The 23,146-nt window shown below is 37.7% G+C and overlaps 1 protein-coding gene across 1 annotated transcript; it reads right to left on the bottom strand.

The window, feature by feature from the left end:
* Positions 1-2,920: 2,920 nt before the first annotated feature.
* Positions 2,921-22,230, bottom strand: AVP (arginine vasopressin). Its single transcript, XM_072132640.1, has 3 exons — positions 22,067-22,230; positions 15,258-15,459; positions 2,921-3,213 (listed from the first exon to the last, which is right to left on the bottom strand). Exons 1-3 carry the CDS (start codon positions 22,184-22,186, stop codon positions 3,053-3,055), a joined length of 483 nt encoding a protein of 160 aa, XP_071988741.1. The 5' UTR covers positions 22,187-22,230; the 3' UTR covers positions 2,921-3,052.
* Between the last annotated feature and the right edge of the window lie 916 nt (positions 22,231-23,146).

The raw sequence follows: 23,146 nt of genomic DNA, 5'->3' as shown, positions 1-23,146 counted from the left end.
CTCTGGATCTATCAGGGAGCTGCCGGGCTATTCCTCACCAGGTCCTGCACTATAACCCATACTGACTACTTCATGCCTTGTACAATCCCTGATAAATCTGCCCCAGTGTGTATAGAGCTGTAATGTCCCAACACTGTTTTATACCCGATCTTTTGTGATGTGCTGCCTCTTCTTGGATTGTTTAGAGGTCCTGCTGCCCGGAGCTCAGGGGCTTTGCACCCCCTCTGCATGTGTGAGCTGGATGATACTGAGCCGCACTGGAATTCTTATACCAGATAGATAGGGCCACAATTATCTGGGCCTGAAATCTGGTGAACAAGCCCTGGAATAGGCACAATTCCTGGCGCACAGTCAGATATTGAGGCTATTTCCCCCATAATGCCACCACCATGCCATGTGGGTGTGGAGGGATGTGATGGGTGGCACAGACAGCAGTGGAGGTACTGCTCTGTGTATAGTGCACATTCAAGTGTAGGGCAGTGCACAGTACTATGCCAGGTCAGACCTGATGTAGAAATGCCCCACCGGGCAGAAGGGAGCCCCACATCACAGACCGGAGCCTCCGGAAGGATCTGATGGATGCTGGGGGGCATCCTCATACACTGGCACACTTATCACCAGTGTATGATAAATGTGCCCCATAGATTCAACAGATAGATGATAGATAGGAGATAGATAGGAGATAGATAGATAGATAGATAGATATGAGATAGATAGATAGATAGATATGAGATAGATAGATATGACATAGATAGATAGATAGATATGAGATAGATAGATAGGAGATAGATAGATAGATAGATAGATAGATAGATAGATAGATAGATAGATATGAGATAGATAGATAGATAGATAGATAGGAGATAGATAGATAGATAGATAGATAGATAGATAGATAGATAGGAGATATATAGATATGAGATAGATATGAGATAGATAGAGAGATAGATATGAGATAGATAGATAGATAGATAGTAGATAGATAGATAGATAGATAGATAGATAGATATGACATAGATAGATAGATAGGAGATAGATAGATAGATTTGAGATAGATAGATAGGAGATAGATAGATATGAGATAGATAGATAGATAGATAGATAGATAGATAGGAGATAGATAGATAGATTTGAGATAGATAGATATGAGATAGATATATAGATAGATAGATAGATAGATAGATATGAGATAGATAGATAGATAGATAGATAGATAGATAGATAGATATGAGATAGATAGATAGATAGATAGATATGAGATAGATAGATAGATAGGAGATAGATAGATAGATTTGAGATAGATAGATAGATAGATAGATAGATAGATAGATAGATAGATAGATAGATAGATAGATAGATAGATATGAGATAGATAGACAGATAGATACATAGGAGATAGATAGATATGAGATAGATAGATAGATATATAGATAGATAGGAGATAGATAGATAGATATGAGATAGATAGATAGATAGATAGATAGATAGATAGATAGATATGAGATTGAAGGAAATAGATGGATAGACATGAGATAGATACATGATTGATAGATAGATATCTCATATCTATCTATCTATCTATCTATCTATCTATCTATCTATCTAAATAAAGTAAAAAGCGGGCAGCACTCCATGGTTCAAAATTTCAAAACAAAAGGTGAACTTTATTGAACAAGTGCCACTTGTTCAATAAAGTTCACCTTTTGTTTTGAAATTTGAACCATGGAGTGCTGCCCGCTTTTTACTTTATTTATCTACAAGAGGATCAAGCCAGAACCTTTGGGGGCGCTGCACCCCTCCTTACTAGGAGTCCATAAGATTGTGCTGACTTGGATTTTACTTCTTCTATCTATCTATCTATCTATCTATCTATCTCCTATCTATCTATCTATCTATCTATCTACCTATCTATCTATCATCTATCTATCTCCTATCTATCTATCTATCTATCTATCTATCTATCTATCTATCTATCTATCTATCTATCTCCTATCTATCTATCTATCTCATATCTATCTATCTCATATCTATCTATCTATCTATCTCATATCTATCTATCTATCTATCTCCTATCTATCTATCTCATATCTATCCTCCTCCCCCACGGTGTGTAGCTTATCCTCCTGCCCCTGCAGTGTATAGCTTGTCCTTTTCCCTTGCGGTGTGTAGCTTGTCTCACCCCCCCGTGGTGTGTATCTTATCCTCCTCCTCCACGAAATGTCGCTTATCCTCCTCCCCCTGTGGTGTGTAGCTTCTTCTCATCCCTTGCGGTGTGTAGCTTCTTCTCCTCCCCTGCACCGTGTAGCTTATCCTCCTCCCCCGGTGTGTAGCTTATCCTCCTCCCCCGCGGTGTGTAGTTTATACCCCGCCTCCGCGGTGTGTAGTTTATCCTATTTTCCCCCCAGCGTGTAGTTTATCTCCCTCCCCCGCGGTGTAGCTTCTTCCCCGCCTCCGCGGTGTGTAGTTTATCCTCCTCCCCCGCAATGTGTAGTTTATCCCCCTCGTCCGTGATGTGTAACTTATCCCCCTCCCCCGCAGTGTGTAACTTATCCCCCTCCCCTGCAGTGTGTAGCTTATCCTCCTCCCCCGCAGTGTGTAACTTATCCCTCTCACCTGCAGTGTGTAGCTTATCCCCATCCCTCGCGGTGTGTAGCTTATCCTCCTCCCCCGCAGTGTGTAGCTTATCCCCATCCCTCGCGGTGTGTAGGTTATGCTCCTCCCCTGCAGTGTGTAGCTTCTTTTCCTCCCCCTGATGTGTAGTTTATCACCCTCCCCCCGCGGTGTGTAGCTTCTTCCCCGCCCCCGCGGTGTGTAGTTTATCCTCTTCTCCCCCCCCCCCCCCCCCCCCCGGTGTGTAGATTATCCCCCTCCCCCGCGGTGCTATGTGATATAATAAGACAGGACGCAGCCGCAGTCTCAGGACAGTGCAATAAAAGACTTTATTCTCTATGTACAATGATCTGTGGCCCTGTGTCTGGTCACATTCTCAGATAAGGTCCGGTGCAGGCACCGGGGGTGTCATACACTGAGCACAGGATAGGGGGCGCTGTCATTAGAACTGGTGCTTGCTCTGCTGTTGTCTGTTGGCCATGTGCATGAGTCTGAGGAGGAGGTCGCCGGCCGAGCCGTCCATCTGGGTCATGTTCTGCTCCGAGGAGCCGGGTCTCCTCTCACTGTCCTCATCCAGGCAGCTGGGGTCCACGATGCAACTGTCTGCAGGGGCGACACAGATAGCATAGAGGTTATGTCTCCACTCACATCCAGAGCTGCTTCCAAATTTACATTTATCTCCACGTTACGTCCACTGCTACGTCATCCGAAAAAACCCAGCTCTGCTATGTCATTTGATAAACACATCAATGCTACTTCATCTAACAAACCCAGCTCTGCTATGTCATCTGACATGCTCTGCTCTAATAATCATCTGACAAACCCAGCTCTGCTACGTCATCTGACAAACCCAGCTCTGCTATGTTAATTGACAAGCACATCAATACTAATTCATCTGACAAAACCAGCACTACTACATCATCTGACATGCTCAGCTCTAATAATCATCTGAGAAACCCAGCTCTGCTACGTCATCAGACAAACCCAGCTCTGCTATGTCATCTCACACATTCATTCATCATAGAACAAATCTTCTGGATGGGTCCAATCTGAAATTCTCGGCTCTGCTACATAGGACAAACATTTCTAATAATTACAAAGTCAACTTTTTTTTTACAAAGTCAGCTCTGCTGCTACCAACATACAAAGTGCCAGATGTATCAGTGTTCTGCATTGTTGCCCCAGAATTATCACAAGCTACAACCATCTGTGATAAGTGTATTTCCTGCCTCTTATTAATCACTTTACTTTAACACAGTTTAGGCGCAGTTTAGGCGCAATGTTAGATTCGGGCACTTACATGTGATCCTGCTACAAGCTCCTCTCTGCTTCTCCCACAGCCCAGAATGAGATAACACTCACAGCAGCACCCAGGTGTGTGACACCCAGCACCCAGTGACCTCCTCAGCAGCACCCAGGTGTGTGACACCCAGTGACCTCCTCAGCAGCACCCAGGTGTGTGACACCCTGCACCCAGTGACCTCCTCAGCAGGGGCTTCTCCTGGAGTGGATCCCCCAGTGCTGGTCTCCTGCTGCACCCCTGTAATTCTGCACAGTATCCTCCTCAGACACCAGTGTGGTCATCCTGCTACACGGGGGACACTTCTCTGTCCTGTCTGCAACTTCCCAAACACTTCTCTTCTATCTGCTGCACGGGACACTTCTCTGTCCTGTCTGCAGCTCCCACTCACTTCTCTTCTATCTGCTACATGGGACACTTCTCTGTCCTGTCTGCAGCTCCCAGTCACTTCTCTTCTATCTGCTACACGGGGACACTTCTCTGTACTATTTGCAAAATCCTACAAACTTCTCTTCTATCTGCTACATGGGACACTTCTCTGTCCTGTCTGCAGCTCCCAAACACTTCTCTTCTATCCTGCTACACGGGACACTTCTCTGTCCTGTCTGCAGCTCCCAAACACTTCTCTTCTATCCTGCTACATGGGGACACTTCTCTGTCCTGTCTGCAGCTCCCACTCACTTCTCTTCTATCCTGCTACATGGGGACACTTCTCTGTCCTGTCTGCAGCTCCCAAACACTTCTCTTCTATCTGCTGCACGGGACACTTCTCTGTCCTGTCTGCAGCTCCCAAACACTTCTCTTCTATCCTGCTACACGGGACACTTCTCTGTCCTGTCTGCAGCTCCCAAACACGTCTCTTCTATCCTGCTACATGGGGACACTTCTCTGTCCTGTCTGCAGCTCCCACTCACTTCTCTTCTATCCTGCTACATGGGGACACTTCTCTGTCCTGTCTGCAGCTCCCACTCACTTCTCTTCTATCCTGCTACATGGGGACACTTCTCTGTCCTGTCTGCAGCTCCCAAACACTTCTCTTCTATCTGCTACACGGGGACACTTCTCTGTACTATTTGCAAAATCCTACAAACTTCTCTTCTATCTGCTACATGGGACACTTCTCTGTCCTGACTGCAGCTCCCACACACTTCTCTTCTATACTGCTACACTGGAACACTTCTCTGTCCTGTCTGCAGCTCCTACACACTTCTCTTCTATCCTGCTACACGGGAACACTTCTCTGTCCTGTCTGCAGCTCCCACTCACTTCTCTTCTATCCTGCTACATGGGGACACTTCTCTGTCCTGTCTGCAGCTCCCAAACACTTCTCTTCTATCCTGCTACATGGGGACACTTCTCTGTCCTGTCTGCAGCTCCCACTCACTTCTCTTCTATCCTGCTACATGGGGACACTTCTCTGTCCTGTCTGCAGCTCCCAAACACTTCTCTTCTATCTGCTACATGGGGGCACTTCTCTGTCCTGTCTGCAGCTCCCAGTCACTTCTCTTCTATCTGCTACATGGGACACTTCTCTGTACTATTTGCAAAATCCTACAAACTTCTCTTCTATTTGCTACATGGGACACTTCTCTGTCCTGTCTGCAGCTCCCAAACACGTCTCTTCTATCCTGCTACACGCAAAATCCTACACAGTTCACCTCTATCCTGCTCTGAGCTGAGGCATTTGCAGACTGTTTGCAAAAAGAAGGTAACTACTGGCGTGAAGGTGGCGGATTGGGGAAAATAATCGCAAAAGCTAGCAATAAGCTGGCGGTGCGCAGAGGTCCTGATAAATATCCCCCTGTGTATCTATCTGTTACTATCTGTGTATCTACCTGTTACTATCTGTGTATCTACCTGTTACTATCTGTGTATCTATCTGTTACTATCTCTGTGTATCTATCTGTTACTATCTGTGTTTATATCTGTTACTATCTGTGTATCTACCTGTTACTATCTGTGTATCTATCTGTTACTATCTGTGTATATATCTGTTACTATCTGTGTATCTATCTGTTACTATCTCTGTGCATCTATCTGTTACTATCTCTGTGCATCTATCTGTTACTATCTGTGTATCTATCTGTTACTATCTGTGTATCTACCTGTTACTATCTGTGTATCTATCTGTGTATCTACCTGTTACTATCTGTGTATCTATCTGTTACTATCTGTGTATCTACCTGTTACTATCTGTGTATCTGTTACTATCTGTGTATCTACCTGTTACTTTCTGTGTATCTACCTGTTACTATCTGTGTATCTATCTGTTACTATCTGTGTATCTATCTGTTACTATCTGTGTATCTACCTGTTACTATATGTGTATGTATCTGTTACTTTCTGTGTATCTATCTGTTACTATCTGTGTATCTATCTGTTACTATCTCTGTGTGTCTATCTGTTACTATCTGTGTATCTACCTGTTACTATCTGTGTATCTATCTGTTACTATCTGTGTATCTATCTGTTACTATCTGTGTATCTACCTGTTACTATATGTGTATGTATCTGTTACTTTCTGTGTATCTATCTGTTACTATCTGTGTATCTATCTGTTACTATCTGTGTATCTATCTGTTACTATCTCTGTGTATCTATCTGTTACTATCTGTGTATCTACCTGTTACTATCTGTGTATCTATCTGTTACTATCTGTGTATGTATCTGTTACTATCTGTGTATCTACCTGTTACTATATGTGTATCTATCTGTTACTATCTGTGTATCTACCTGTTACTATCTGTGTATCTATCTGTTACTATATGTGTATGTATCTGTTACTTTCTGTGTATCTATCTGTTACTATCGGTGTATCTATCTGTTACTATTTCTGTGTATCTATCTGTTACTATCTCTGTGTATCTACCTGTTACTATCTGTGTATCTACCTGTTACTATCTGTGTATCTACCTGTTACTATCTGTGTATCTATCTGTTACTATCTCTGTGTATCTATCTGTTACTATCTCTGTGTATCTATCTGTTACTATCTCTGTGTATCTATCTGTTACTATCTGTGTATCTATCTGTTACTATCTCTGTGTATCTATCTGTTACTATCTGTGTATCTATCTGTTACTATCTCTGTGTATCTATCTGTTACTATCTCTGTGTATCTATCTGTTACTATCTGTGTATCTGTTACTATCTGTGTATCTATCTGTGTATCTATCTGTTACTATCTCTGTGTATCTATCTGTTACTATCTGTGTATCTATCTGTTACTATCTGTGTATCTACCTGTTACTATCTGTGTATCTGTTACTATCTGTGTATCTGTTACTATCTGTGTATCTATCTGTTATTATCTGTGTATCTGTTACTATCTGTGTATCTGTTACTATCTGTGTATCTGTTACTATCTGTGTATCTATCTGTTACTATCTCTGTGTATCTATCTGTTACTATCTCTGTGTATCTATCTGTTACTATCTGTGTATCTGTTACTATCTGTGTATCTGTTACTATCTGTGTATCTACCTGTTACTATCTGTGTATCTATCTGTTACTATCTGTGTATCTGTTACTATCTGTGTATCTGTTACTATCTGTGTATCTATCTGTTACTATCTCTGTGTATCTACCTGTTACTATCTGTGTATCTACCTGTTACTATCTGTGTATCTATCTGTTACTATCTGTGTATCTATCTGTTACTATCTGTGTATCTATCTGTTACTATCTCTGTGTATCTATCTGTTACTATCTGTGTATCTGTTACTATCTGTGTATCTATATGTTACTATCTGTGTATCTACCTGTTACTTTCTGTTACTATCTGTGTATCTATCTGCCTCCTGATAGATCCGGTGAGCATTGGGAGGGGGGGGGGGGGTTAACATATGTCTATCCGACATACTCAGCACTGCTACACCAGACAAACAGGTAATGAGCCCCCCAGGACTAATCTCTCTTACCACTACATTACATGGACATCCCAGTATAGGTAATGGGCAGCGGTCACATGACCACTTACCATCCCACTAGATGGCCAGTAATAGCCTGAGTAGCCCCCATCACCCATTTTATGGTCCCAATTTCCGATTAGAAGCAGCAGAGTTCAGGAAGTTGTAAATATCACACAGTCTATAATACACTGAGGAAATGTACTACAGAGACCTGGGGGAGGACACAGGAGGACTGCTAGATCTGATGGGAGTAGTAGTAGTTATATTGCAATAGGGGGTCAAGGAGATTGGGGTAGAATGTATGTTATTAGTAGTGATAGTAGTGTTACTAGTAGTGATAGTAGTGTTACTAGTAGTGATAATAGTGTTACTACTAATGATAGTAGTGTTACTTGTAGTGGTAGTAGTGTTACTAGTAGTGATAGTAGTGTTACTTGTAGTGGATAATAGTGTTACTAGTAGTAGTAATAGTAGTGTTAGTAGTGATAGTAGTGTTACTAGTAATGATAGTAGTGTTAATAGTAATGATAGTAGTGTTACTAGTAATGATTGTAGTGTTACTTGTAGTGATAGTAGTGTTACTTGTAGTGGTAGTAGTGTTACTTGTAGTGTTAGTAGTGTTAGTAGTAATGATTGTAGTGTTACTAGTAGTGGTAGTAGTGTTACTTGTAGTGGTAGTAGTGTTACTTGTAGTGTTAGTAGTGTTACTAGTAATGATTGTAGTGTTACTAGTAGTGGTAGTAGTGTTACTAGTAGTGATAGTAGTGTTACTAGTAATGATAGCAGTGTTACTTGTAGTGGTAGTAGTGATATTAGTGTTACTAGTAGTGGTAGTGGTGTTACTAGTAATGATAGTAGTGTTACTAGTAGTGGATAATAGTGTTACTAGTAGTAATAGTAGTGTTACTAGTGATAGTAGTGTTATTAGTAGTGGTAGTGGTGTTACTAGTAATGATAGCAGTGTTACTTGTAGTGATAGTAGTGTTAATAGTAATGATTGTAGTGTTACTTGTAGTGATAGTAGTGTTACTAGTGATAGCAGTGTTACTTGTAGTGGTAGTAGTGTTACTAGTAATGACAGTAGTGTAACTAGTGGTAGAAGTGTTACTTGTAGTGGTAGTAGTGTTACTAGTAATGATAGCAGTGTTACTTGTAGTGATAGTAGTGTTAATAGTAATGATTGTAGTGTTACTTGTAGTGATAGTAGTGTTACTAGTAATGATTGTAGTGTTACTTGTAGTAGTAGTAGTGTTACTTGTAGTGGTAGTAGTGTTACTAGTAATGATTGTAGTGTTACTAGTAGTGGTAGTAGTGTTACTAGTAGTGATAGTAGTGTTACTAGTAATGATAGCAGTGTTACTTGTAGTGATAGTAGTGTTAATAGTAATGATTGTAGTGTTACTTGTAGTGATAGTAGTGTTACTTGTAGTGGTAGTAGTGTTACTTGTAGTGTTAGTAGTGTTAGTAGTAATGATTGTAGTGTTACTAGTAGTGGTAGTAGTGTTACTTGTAGTGGTAGTAGTGTTAATTGTAGTGTTAGTAGTGTTACTAGTAATGATTGTAGTGTTACTTGTAGTGGTAGTAGTGTTACTTGTAGTGGTAGTAGTGTTACTTGTAGTGTTAGTAGTGTTACTAGTAATGATTGTAGTGTTACTTGTAGTGGTAGTAGTGTTACTTGTAGTGGTAGTAGTGTTACGTGTAGTGTTAGTAGTGTTACTAGTAATGATTGTAGTGTTACTAGTAGTGGTAGTAGTGTTACTTGTAGTGGTAGTAGTGTTACTTGTAGTGTTAGTAGTGTTACTAGTAATGATTGTAGTGTTACTAGTAGTGGTAGTAGTGTTACTAGTAGTGATAGTAGTGTTACTAGTAATGATAGCAGTGTTACTTGTAGTGGTAGTAGTGATATTAGTGTTACTAGTAGTGGTAGTGGTGTTACTAGTAATGATAGCAGTGTTACTTGTAGTGATAGTAGTGTTAATAGTAATGATTGTAGTGTTACTTGTAGTGATAGTAGTGTTACTTGTAGTGGTAGTAGTGTTAATTGTAGTGTTAGTAGTGTTACTAGTAATGATTGTAGTGTTACTTGTAGTGATAGTAGTGTTACTTGTAGTGGTAGTAGTGTTACTTGTAGTGTTAGTAGTGTTACTAGTAATGATTGTAGTGTTACTAGTAGTGGTAGTAGTGTTACTTGTAGTGGTAGTAGTGTTAATTGTAGTGTTAGTAGTGTTACTAGTAATGATTGTAGTGTTACTTGTAGTGGTAGTAGTGTTACTTGTAGTGGTAGTAGTGTTACTTGTAGTGTTAGTAGTGTTACTAGTAATGATTGTAGTGTTACTAGTAGTGGTAGTAGTGTTACTTGTAGTGGTAGTAGTGTTACTTGTAGTGTTAGTAGTGTTACTAGTAATGATTGTAGTGTTACTAGTAGTGGTAGTAGTGTTACTAGTAGTGATAGTAGTGTTACTAGTAATGATAGCAGTGTTACTTGTAGTGGTAGTAGTGATATTAGTGTTACTAGTAGTGGTAGTGGTGTTACTAGTAATGATAGCAGTGTTACTTGTAGTGATAGTAGTGTTAATAGTAATGATTGTAGTGTTACTTGTAGTGATAGTAGTGTTACTAGTAATGATAGTAGTGTTACTTGTAGTGGTAGTAGTGTTACTTGTAGTGGTAGTAGTGTTACTAGTAATGATAGTAGTGTTACTTGTAGTGGTAGTAGTGTTACTTGTAGTGGTAGTAGTGTTACTAGTAATGATAGCAGTGTTACTTGTAGTGATAGTAGTGTTAATAGTAATGATTGTAGTGTTACTTGTAGTGATAGTAGTGTTACTAGTAATGATAGCAGTGTTACTTGTAGTGGTAGTAGTGTTACTTGTAGTGGTAGTAGTGTTACTTCTAGTGGTAGTAGTGTTACTAGTAATGATTGTAGTGTTACTTGTAGTGGTAGTAGTGTTAGTAGTGGTATTAGTGTTACTAGTAGTGGATAATAGTGTTACTAGTAGTAGTAATAGTAGTGTTACTAGTGATAGTAGTGTTACTAGTAGTGGTAGTAGTGTTACTAGTAATGATAGCAGTGTTACTTGTAGTGGTAGTGGTGTTTCTAGTAGTGATAGTAGTGTTACTAGTAATGATAGTAGTGTTACTTGTAGTGGTAGTAGTGTTACTAGTAGTAATAGTAGTGGTAGTAGTAGTAATAGTAGCCTAGAACTTCAATTATAAATTATACAATTTTGACTTCCATACAAATTCAACTTAAGAACAAACCTCTGGACCCTATCTTGTACGTAACCCGGGGACTGCCTGTAGTAACATTTGTAACGATTGTGGTAGCATGTGTAATGAAAGTAGAAGTAGTAGCAGTACTAGTGGTAGTATCAGTAACTGTAATAGTAGTGGCAGTAGATGTTAGTGTAATAGTAGCAGTAACGGTAGTAGTCATAGAGGTAGCATAGGCTTTGGTCATAATAATGGCAGCAGTGATAGCAGTAGTAGTGGTTGTGGGAGTGTTAGCTAATGTCATAGTGTTAGTAGTGAAGGTGCTAGTAACGGTGTAATAGAATTAGTAATAATAGTGATAATACCAGTTGTGGTCATTGGAGTAATGGCATTAGAAGTAGTAGTTGCTTATAAAAATGTATTGTATTTATTATTACTATCAATAGTAGATCTAATACTAGAAGTGTGGAGAGAGTAATGTTATCGTTATTAGTATGTTTACTATTAATAGTAGCATCAACACTGGTCCACAGTGCAGTGTTTACTATGTGAAGTGTCCTGTGTACTATGTGCTGTGTGTACTATGTGCTGTGTGTACTATGTACAGTGTCCTGTGTACTATGTGCAGTGTGTACTATGTGCTGTGTGTACTATGTGCAGTGTCCTGTGTACTATGTGCAGTGTGTACTATGTACAGTGTCCTGTGTACTATGTGCAGTGTGTACTATGTGCAGTGTTTACTATGTGAAGTGTCCTGTGTACTATGTGCAGTGTGTACTATGTGCTGTGTGTACTATGTACAGTGTCCTGTGTACTATGTGCAGTGTGTACTATGTGCTGTGTGTACTATGTGCTGTGTGTACTATGTGCAGTGTGTACTATGTGATGTGTGTACTATGTGCAGTGAGTACTATGTGCAGTGTCCTGTGTACTATGTGCAGTGTGTACTATGTGCTGTGTGTACTATATGCGGTGTGTACTATGTGAAGTGCGTACTATATGCTGTGTTTACTATGTGCTGTGTCCTGTGTACTATGTGCAGTGTCCTGTGTACTATGTGCACTGTGTACTATGTGCGGTGTGTACTATGTGCAGTGTGTACTATGTGCTGTGTGTACTATGTGCTGTGTGTACTATGTGCAGTGAGTACTATGTGCAGTGTCCTGTATACTATGTGCAGTGTGTACTATGTGCAGTGTGTACTATGTGCAGTGTGTACTATGCGCTGTGTGTACTATGTGCAGTGTGTACTATGTGCAGTGTGTACTATGTGCTGTGTGTACTATGTGGAGTGTGTACTATATGCGGTGTGTACTATGTGGAGTGTGTACTATATGCTGTGTTTACTATGTGCTGTGTCTTGTGTACTATGTGCAGTGTCCTGTGTACTATGTGCACTGTGTACTATGTGCGGTGTGTACTATGTGCAGTGTGTACTATGTGCAGGGGTCTGTGTACTATGTGCGGGGTCATGTGTACTATGTGCAGTGTACTATGTGCAGAGTCCTGTGTACTATGTGCGGGGTCCTGTGTACTATGTGCAGTGTCCTGTGTACTATGTGCAGTGTGTACTATGTGCGGTGTGTACTATGTGCTGTGTGTACTATGTGCAGTGTGTACTATATGCGGCGTGTACTATGTGCAGTGTCCTGTGTACTATGTGCAGTGTGTACTATGTGCTGTGTGTAATATGTGCAGTGTGTACTATGTGCTGTGTGTAATATGTGCTGTGTGTACACTGTTCTGTGTGTACTATGTACTGTGTGTAATATGTGCTGTGTGTACTATGTGCAGTGTGTACACTGTTCTGTGTGTACTATGAGCTGTGTGTACTATGTGCTGTGTGTACTATGTGCAGTGTGTACTATGTGCTGTGTGTAATATGTGCTGTGTGTATTATGTGCAGTGTGTATACTGTTCTGTGTGTACTATGAGCTGTGTGTACTATGTGCAGTGTGTACACTGTTCTGTGTGTACTATGTGCTGTGTGTACTATGTGCTGTGTGTACTATATGCAGTGTGTACACTGTTCTGTGTGTACTATGAGCTGTGTGTACTATGTGCAGTGTGTACTATGTGCTGTGTGTACTATGTGCAGTGTGTACTATGTGCAGTGTCCTGTGTACTATGTGCAGTGTGTACTATGTGCAGTGTCCTGTGTACTATGTGCTGTGTGTACTATGTGCAGTGTGTACTATGTGCTGTGTGTACTATGTGCTGTGTGTACTATGTGCTGTGTGTACTATGTGCAGTGTGTACTATGTGCTGTGTGTACTATGTGCTGTGTGTACTATGTGCTGTGTGTACTATATGCAGTGTGTACTATGTGCAATGTCCTGTGTAGTGTCCACGGGGCACCAGATTCAGGATTTCCGACGCACGTTCTTCATGAATCTGGTGCCCCCTGCACTGCCGCGACCTGTGAAAGCAGTTTCCACTGCAAAGTCCAACAGAAAACTGACTCAAAGCCCTTAGTAAATGTGCCCAACATACTTATAATAAGCTGAAATACGTGTATCAAGGTATCCGTATCAGTACTGTAAGTAGATGTAGTATTTATAGCATTTTAGGGGTAGTATTTTTTATGAGAGTGTAAATATATTATAACACGTACAGTATATGTATACGGGAGGGGGATTTATCACCTTTTACACCTGAATACTGGGCACAGTTGTAAGCCAGACAGGACCTGTGCCAATAAACGGGTGCTGGGGGCGTATGATAGATCCACCCCAGAGTTATAATACTAACAGAATGATTAGTTTTAATAACCCCAGTAGCAGCAGTAGTAGTAGAAGTAGTAGCATTACCAGTGGTAGTAGTAGTATTACCAGTGGTAGTAGAAGTGATAGTAGCATTACCAGTGGTAGAAGTAGTAACAGCAGTAGTATTACCAGTGGTAGTAGTAGTATTACCAGTGGTAGTAGAAGTAGTAGCATTACAAGTGGTAGAAGTAGTAGCAGCAGTAGTATTACCAGTGGTAGTAGTAGTATTACCAGTGGTAGTAGAAGTAGTAGTATTACCAGTGGTAGTAGTACTAGAAGTATTACCAGTGGTAGTAGTAGTAGAAGTAGTAGTATTACCAGTGGTAGTGGTAGAAGTAGTAGTATTATCAGTGGTAGTAGTAGAAGTAGTAGTATTACCAGTGGTAGTAGAAGTAGTAGTAGTATTATCAGTAATAGTAGTAGTATTACTAGTGGTAGTAGTAGTATTACCAGTGGTAGTAGTTGTAGTAGTAGTATTATCAGTAATAGTAGTAGTAGTATTACTAGTGGTAGTAGTAGTATTACCAGTAGTAGTAGTATTACCAGTGGTAGTATACTGCATAAGTAGAGGCATTGCGCTTTCTAGTAGTAAATAAAATTTTATAAAAGGTCTAGTATATTAGGAGGAATATGAAAGTATAAGTAATAGTAGTAGCAATGCAGTGAGTATTTCAAAAATGGTATTGACTTGTCACCATTATAACTAGTCATAGTATATTGTTACTATCATATGGTCTGTATGATTTTAGTTGCAGTTTTAGCGGTATAATGAATTAGTAGTGGTCGATATGTACAGTAGTATTAGAAGTATTATGTTTGCAAATAGTAACTGGCATTACAAATGTCCTGGTAGTTGGAGTTATCAAATGTTTTATTGTAATATTGATCAATCAATTGTGCAGTGCTAGTTGTAGTTATATTATATTTTATGAGTAATACAGGGAATTGAGCAGCAGTGATAGTAATATTAGTATTAGGTTTAGTAATAGTAGTAATATTAGTATTAGGATTAGAAATAGTAGTAATATTAGTATAAGTAATAGTAGCAGTTGTAAAAGTAGTAGTAATGCTAAGAGGAGACAGATCATTAGTAGTAGAATCAATGTTACTATATAGAACTATTTTAGGAGTCTATAGGAAGTAATATTCATTAGTAACAGTGATTAGTATCTGCGAGGGGTATATCACTGTACTAGGAGTATGTGTAGACAGCATTAGTGGTTGTAGCCTGTTAAGAGGATTGATAGTGTTATTTTGAGTACTAGTAATAGTAGCAGTAGTAGTGTTGTTGTCATGTTTGTGTTAGATTTTGGATACATGATATGATTACTGTATGATATGATGAGGTAGGTGAGTATCAGTGAGTATCAGTATGGGCTGCAGGTATAATACTACCATATGAGCTCCATGACTGATCCCAATGTTCTTCTTTGTCTCCCCCTCAGATGGGCGACTTACCGTCACTGCAGCATATCCCCGGTGCAGCACATCGGCCTCCACTGCTGCAGGGTTTCCCGCCGGCCTCACAGGGGGAAGGTAAGTAGTTCTCCTCCACACAGCGCAGAGTTTCAGGGGTCCCGACATAACATCCTACATCTTCTCCACAGCAAATGTTTGGACCGAAGCAGTTCCCTCTATTCCCCGGGCCGCAGGGTATACACTGCAAGACACCAGGGCACAGGATCATACACCAGTCATGTCTGCTGTTATTTCCATCAGTTATTGGGAGTTATACCACTAGGAGGCGCCATAAAGTTATAGGGGCACCATTATCTGTGGCAGGTATAGTATGGCTATAGTACTGGGGTCACGGGTACTTATCAATGTGATATAATGGTATTAGTTATGTGTACAGTATAGCAGTATTACTTATCTATGTGATATGACGGTATTAGTTGTGTGTACAGTATAGCAGTATTACTCATCTACATGCTGTAATGGTATTAGTTATGTGTATAGTATAGCAGTATTACTTATCTATGTGATATAACGGTATTAGTTGTGTGTACAGTATAGCAGTATTACTTATCTATGTGATATAATGGTATTAGTTATGTGTACAGTATAGCAGTATTACTTATCTATGTGATATGACGGTATTAGTTATGTGTATAGTATAGCAGTATTACTTATCAATGTGATATAACGGTATTAGTTGTGTGTACAGTATAGCAGTATTACATATCTATGTGATATGACGGTATTAGTTATGTGTATAGTATAGCAGTATTTACTTATCTATGTGATATGATGATATAAGTTATGTGTACAGTATAGCAGTATTACTTATCTATGTGATATGACGGTATTAGTTATGTGTATAGTATAGCAGTATTACTTATCAATGTGATATAATGGTATTAGTTATGTGTACAGTATAGCAGTATTACTTGTCTATGTGATATAATGGTATTAGTTATGTGTACAGTACAGCAGTATTACTTATCTATGTGAGATAATGGTATTAGTTATGTGTACAGTATAGCAGTATTACTTATCTATGTGATATAATGGTATTAGTTGTGTATATAGTATAGCAGTATTACTTATCAATGTGATATAATGGTATTAGTTATGTGTACAGTATAGCAGTATTACTTATCTATGTGATATAATGGTATTAGTTATGTGTACAGTACAGCAGTATTACTTATCTATGTGATATAATGGTATTAGTTGTGTATATAGTATAGCAGTATTACTTATCAATGTGATATAATGGTATTAGTTATGTGTACAGTATAGCAGTATTACTTATCTATGTGATGTGACGGTATTAGTTGTGTGTACAGTATAGCAGTATTACTTATCTATGTGATATAACGGTATTAGTTGTGTGTACAGTATAGCAGTATTACTTATCTATGTGATATAATGGTATTAGTTATGTGTACAGTATAGCAGTATTACTTATCTATGTGATATGACGGTATTAGTTATGTGTATAGTATAGCAGTATTACTTATCAATGTGATATAACGGTATTAGTTGTGTGTACAGTATAGCAGTATTACATATCTATGTGATATAACGGTATTAGTTATGTGTATAGTATAGCAGTATTTACTTATCTATGTGATATGATGATATAAGTTATGTGTACAGTATAGCAGTATTACTTATCTATGTGATATGACGGTATTAGTTATGTGTATAATATAGCAGTATTACTTATCAATGTGATATAATGGTATTAGTTATGTGTACAGTATAGCAGTATTACTTATCTATGTGATATAATGGTATTAGTTATGTGTACAGTACAGCAGTATTACTTATCTATGTGATATAATGGTATTAGTTATGTGTACAGTATAGCAGTATTACTTATCTATGTGATATAATGGTATTAGTTATGTGTACAGTATAGCAGTATTACTTATCTATGTGATATAATGGTATTAGTTGTGTGTACAGTATAGCAGTATTACATATCTATGTGATATAACGGTATTAGTTATGTGTACAGTATAGCAGTATTACTTATCTATGTGATATAATGGTATTAGTTATGTGTACAGTATAGCAGTATTACTTATCAATGTGATATAACGGTATTAGTTGTGTGTACAGTATAGCAGTATTACATATCTATGTGATATAACGGTATTAGTTATGTGTATAGTATAGCAGTATTTACTTATCTATGTGATATGATGATATAAGTTATGTGTACAGTATAGCAGTATTACTTATCTATGTGATATGACGGTATTAGTTATGTGTATAATATAGCAGTATTACTTATCAATGTGATATAATGGTATTAGTTATGTGTACAGTATAGCAGTATTACTTATCTATGTGATATAATGGTATTAGTTATGTGTACAGTATAGCAGTATTACTTATCTATGTGATATAATGGTATTAGTTGTGTATATAGTATAGCAGTATTACTTATCAATGTGATATAATGGTATTAGTTATGTGTACAGTATAGCAGTATTACTTATCTATGTGATATAATGGTATTAGTTATGTGTACAGTACAGCAGTATTACTTATCTATGTGATATAATGGTATTAGTTATGTGTACAGTACAGCAGTATTACTTATCTATGTGATATAATGGTATTAGTTGTGTATATAGTATAGCAGTATTACTTATCAATGTGATATAATGGTATTAGTTATGTGTACAGTATAGCAGTATTACTTATCTATGTGATGTGACGGTATTAGTTGTGTGTACAGTATAGCAGTATTACTTATCTATGTGATATAACGGTATTAGTTGTGTGTACAGTATAGCAGTATTACTTATCTATGTGATATGACGGTATTAGTTGTGTGTACAGTATAGCAGTATTACATATCTATGTGATATAACGGTATTAGTTATGTGTATAGTATAGCAGTATTTACTTATCTATGTGATATGATGATATAAGTTATGTGTACAGTATAGCAGTATTACTTATCTATGTGATATAATGGTATTAGTTATGTGTACAGTATAGCAGTATTACTTATCTATGTGATATGACGGTATTAGTTGTGTGTACAGTATAGCAGTATTACTTATCTATGTGATATGACGGTATTAGTTATGTGTATAGTATAGCAGTATTACTTATCAATGTGATATAATGGTATTAGTTATGTGTACAGTATAGCAGTATTACTTATCTATGTGATATGACGGTATTAGTTATGTGTATAGTATAGCAGTATTACTTATCAATGTGATATAACGGTATTAGTTGTGTGTACAGTATAGCAGTATTACATATCTATGTGATATAACGGTATTAGTTATGTGTATAGTATAGCAGTATTACTTATCTATGTGATATAATGGTATTAGTTATGTGTACAGTATAGCAGTATTACTTATCTATGTGATATGACGGTATTAGTTATGTGTACAGTATAGCAGTATTACTTATCTATGTGATATGACGGTATTAGTTGTGTGTACAGTATAGCAGTATTACATATCTATGTGATATAACGGTATTAGTTATGTGTATAGTATAGCAGTATTTACTTATCTATGTGATATGATGATATAAGTTATGTGTACAGTATAGCAGTATTACTTATCTATGTGATATAATGGTATTAGTTATGTGTACAGTATAGCAGTATTACTTATCTATGTGATATGACGGTATTAGTTGTGTGTACAGTATAGCAGTATTACTTATCAATGTGATATAACGGTATTAGTTGTGTGTACAGTATAGCAGTATTACTTATCTATGTGATATGACGGTATTAGTTATGTGTATAGTATAGCAGTATTACTTATCAATGTGATATAACGGTATTAGTTGTGTGTACAGTATAGCAGTATTACTTATCTATGTGATATAACGGTATTAGTTATGTGTATAGTATAGCAGTATTACTTATCTATGTGATATGATGATATAAGTTATGTGTACAGTATAGCAGTATTACTTATCTATGTGATATAACGGTATTAGTTGTGTGTACAGTATAGCAGTATTACTTATCTATGTGATATGACAGTATTAGTTATGTGTCCAGTATAGCAGTATTACTTATCTATGTGATATGACAGTATTAGTTATGTGTACAGTATAGTAGTATTACTTATCTATGCGATATAACAGTATTAGTTATATGTACAGTATAGCAGTATTACTCATCTACATGCTGTAATGGTATTAGTTATGTGTACAGTATAGCAGTATTACTTATCTATGTGATATAACGGTATTAGTTATGTGTACAGTACAGCAGTATTACTTATCTATGTGATATGATGATATAAGTTATGTGTACAGTATAGCAGTATTACTTATCTATGTGATATAATGGTATTAGTTATGTGTACAGTATAGCAGTATTACTTATCAATGTAATATAACGGTATTAGTTGTGTGTACAGTATAGCAGTATTACTTATCTATGTGATATAATGGTATTAGTTATGTGTACAGTATAGCAGTATTACTTATCAATGTGATATAACGGTATTAGTTGTGTGTACAGTATAGCAGTATTACTTATCTATGTGATATGACGGTATAAGTTATGCGTAGAATATGGCAGTGTTATTTATGTTTCTATATTGAGGTATTATTAGTGTGCACAGTCCTGCAGTGCTATATATGTGCACTGTATAAAGGCACTGCCTACCTGCATGATATGGCAGCTATATATATGATGTCTATATGGTGCTGTACACTGTATGGCAGTATTGTATGTCTAGTGTAAATGTAGTAATAGTAGTGTGTACAGTACGGCAGTGTTATTCATGCTGTCTGTACAGTGGAATTCGTTGCATGTGTACAATATGACAGTATTAATTCTGTACGTCTTATAATGACACTAGTTATGTGCATACTATGTCACTGTTACTTGTGTGCACAGTATGGCAGTAGTATACTAGTTATCTGTGCAGTATGGTGATATTATTTATGAGCGTCACATTGCAGTTTGAACCATTCTTAGTAAATCTACCCCAATATGTCAGTATTATTTATATCCATTATACAATAGGATTGATGATGTGCAACTTATTGTAATGCCATTCACTGTGTTTAACTGCAAACCTATGGAAAACCGCACACAGCAAACACAGCTCTGCTACATCTATAACTGCAATGACAAGTCACAATTATGAGACCAGCAATGTAGCAGAGCTGTCCAGGGTCCTGAAACACTACTACCGCTATGGGGATGTAGCAGTGATCAATGGATTTACACACAATGAACCGTCCATGGTCCCTGGTGCTGAAGATCTCAGAGCAACTCAGCTAAAGTCTCCGTAAGTGCAGATGTAGCAGAGCTGACTCTGTCATCATCATTAAGTGTGTTGTGTGTAGCAGGTGGAGTTCTCTGAACAAATACATATTGTGATATTCTGGTATATTGTGATAATCGAACAAACTCAGCTCTGCTACATCCATAGCAATGTGACTTATTGGGATTTGCATAGGACTTCATCCAGGGAGTTACTTTAGGTCAGTAAAAGAAATCAGACAAAACATATGCACATGGAGACTATCTCCATCTATATACATTTATAGGACTACAGATATTGCTTAGGGCTGTGGATATTACATAGGACTGGCCTTAATTACATGGGACTACACATATTACATAGGACTGCCCATAATTACACGGAAGTGCAGATATATAATTACACAGGACTGCATATATTACATAGGACTGCAAAAAACTACATAGGACTGCAGATATTACATAGAACTGCCTATATTTACATAGGACTGCAGATATTACATAAAACTGCCTATATTTACATAGGACTGCAGATATTAAATAGAACTGCCTATATTTACATAGGACTTCGGGTATTACATAAAACTGCATATATTTACATAGGACTGCAGATATTACATAAAACTGCCTATATTTACATAGGACTGCAGATATTAAATAGAACTGCCTATATTTACATAGGACTTCGGGTATTACATAGAACTGCAGATATTACATAGAACTGCCTATATTTACATAGGACTGCAGATATTACATAGAACTAAAGCTATTAAATAGAACTGCCTATATTTACATAGGACTGCAGATATTACATAAAGCTGCCTATATTTACATAGGACTGCAGATAATAAACAGAACTGCCTATATTTACATAGGACTTCGGGTATTACATAGAACTGAAGATATTACATAGAACTGCCTATATTTACATAGGACTGCAGATATTACATAGAACTAAAGATATTAAATAGAACTGCCTATATTTACATAGGACTGCAGATATTAAATAGAACTGCCTATATTTACATAGAACTGCCTATATTTACATCGGACTGCGGATATTACATTGAACTGCCTATATTTACATAGGACTGCAGATATTACATAGAACTACAGATATTATACAGGACTGCACATAATTACATAGGACTGCACCCCGTGCACACACCATTCAGCTCTACTACATCTGTGCACCGTAACCAATACTGTACTCTACACTCAATCCCATAAGACATTACAATGTAGCAGAGCTGAGAGTGTGAGTTTACAACATGCTGTGAATTAGATCCATTCATACTTATATTTACATGGGACTGCAGGTAAGTCTATTACACTCGTCCAACTATTGAAGTCATAACCACATATAACAGGACTATACGTATCTCATGGGTGAAGAAGTAGCAATGCTGAGTTGGATATCACAAGGATGGAAACTTTAGATTTACATAGGACTGCAGGTAAGCATTCATAGTTATGGTAGTACAGCTCCATCTGTCCCATCTGTCAGACTAGCATGTAGGTGTATGTCCCAGTCCCCCCCCATTACCTGGCGCACTTGTGTGTCGGGGTAGGACCTCTTGCCCCCCCTGGGGCAGTTCTGGATGTAGCATGCTGAGGACAGGGCGAGGAGGCAGAGGAGGCAGGCGGGGGCGGCGGTGTCAGGCATCTCTGTGCTGGATCTCTGGCTGCTTCCTCTCCGCTGCCGCTTCCCCTATTTATACTCCTTCATTTATTCTTAATGTCGACGTAATTGTTTGTGTCCTATTGTTGTGCTGCCTGCGCCCAGCAAACAAGGAGGGACAAGCAATTATCAGAGGGATCATCCATCACTGCTCACCCCAAATACCTGCACCCCCGGCCGCACACAGCCCAGGGGGCCCAGGAGACAGCAACTCACAGATAGAGAAACTTATAGCGATTTATAATACATAGATATACTGATTATAGATAAACTTATAGGTAGATAGAGAGATAAACTGATCATTGTCAGATTTTCTACATTATTTAGCAATGCTAACGTGTATTTGTCATAAGAATTCTTTGAATTTAAAGGAAATAGATATGAGATACAACGACAAACAGATAGATAGATAGATATGAGATAGATAGATAGATAGATAGATATGAGATAGATAGATAGATAGATAGATAGATAGATAGATAGATAGATAGATAGATATGAGATAGATAGATAGATAGATAGATAGATATATATGAGATAGATAGATAGATAGATAGATAGATAGATATGAGATAGATAGATATGAGATAGATAGATAGATAGATAGATAGATAGATAGGAGATAGATAGATAGGGGATAGATAGATAGATAGATAGATAGATAGATAGATAGATATGAGATAGATATATAGATAGGAGATATATAGATAGATAGATAGATATGAGATAGATAGATAGATATGAGATAGATAGATAGAAGGATAGATATGAGATAGATAGATAGATAGATAGATAGATAGATAGATAGATATGAGATAGATAGATAGATAGATAGATAGATAGATATGAGATAGATAGACAGACAGATAGATAGATAGATAGATAGATAGATAGATAGATAGATAGGAGATAGATAGATAGATATGAGATAGATAGATAGATAGA

This window comes from Engystomops pustulosus, chromosome 1 (genome assembly GCF_040894005.1).
Source record: "Engystomops pustulosus chromosome 1, aEngPut4.maternal, whole genome shotgun sequence".
Lineage (NCBI taxonomy): Eukaryota > Metazoa > Chordata > Amphibia > Anura > Leptodactylidae > Engystomops > Engystomops pustulosus.
The sequence above is the reverse complement of the archived record's forward strand: the minus strand, read 5'-3'. Positions and strand labels throughout refer to the sequence as shown.

Excerpts from the sequence above, each read along its gene's own strand:
- AVP (XM_072132640.1), bottom strand. The coding sequence starts at position 22,186 with ATGCCTGACACCGCCGCCCCCGCCTGCCTCCTCTGCCTCCTCGCCCTG. Across the intron at positions 15,460-22,066 it reads CCGACACACAAGTGCGCCAG|TGTATACCCTGCGGCCCGGG; the intron begins GTAATGGGGGGG and ends GGTGTCTTGCAG. Across the intron at positions 3,214-15,257 it reads GGGGATATGCTGCAGTGACG|ACAGTTGCATCGTGGACCCC; the intron begins GTAAGTCGCCCA and ends TCGCCCCTGCAG.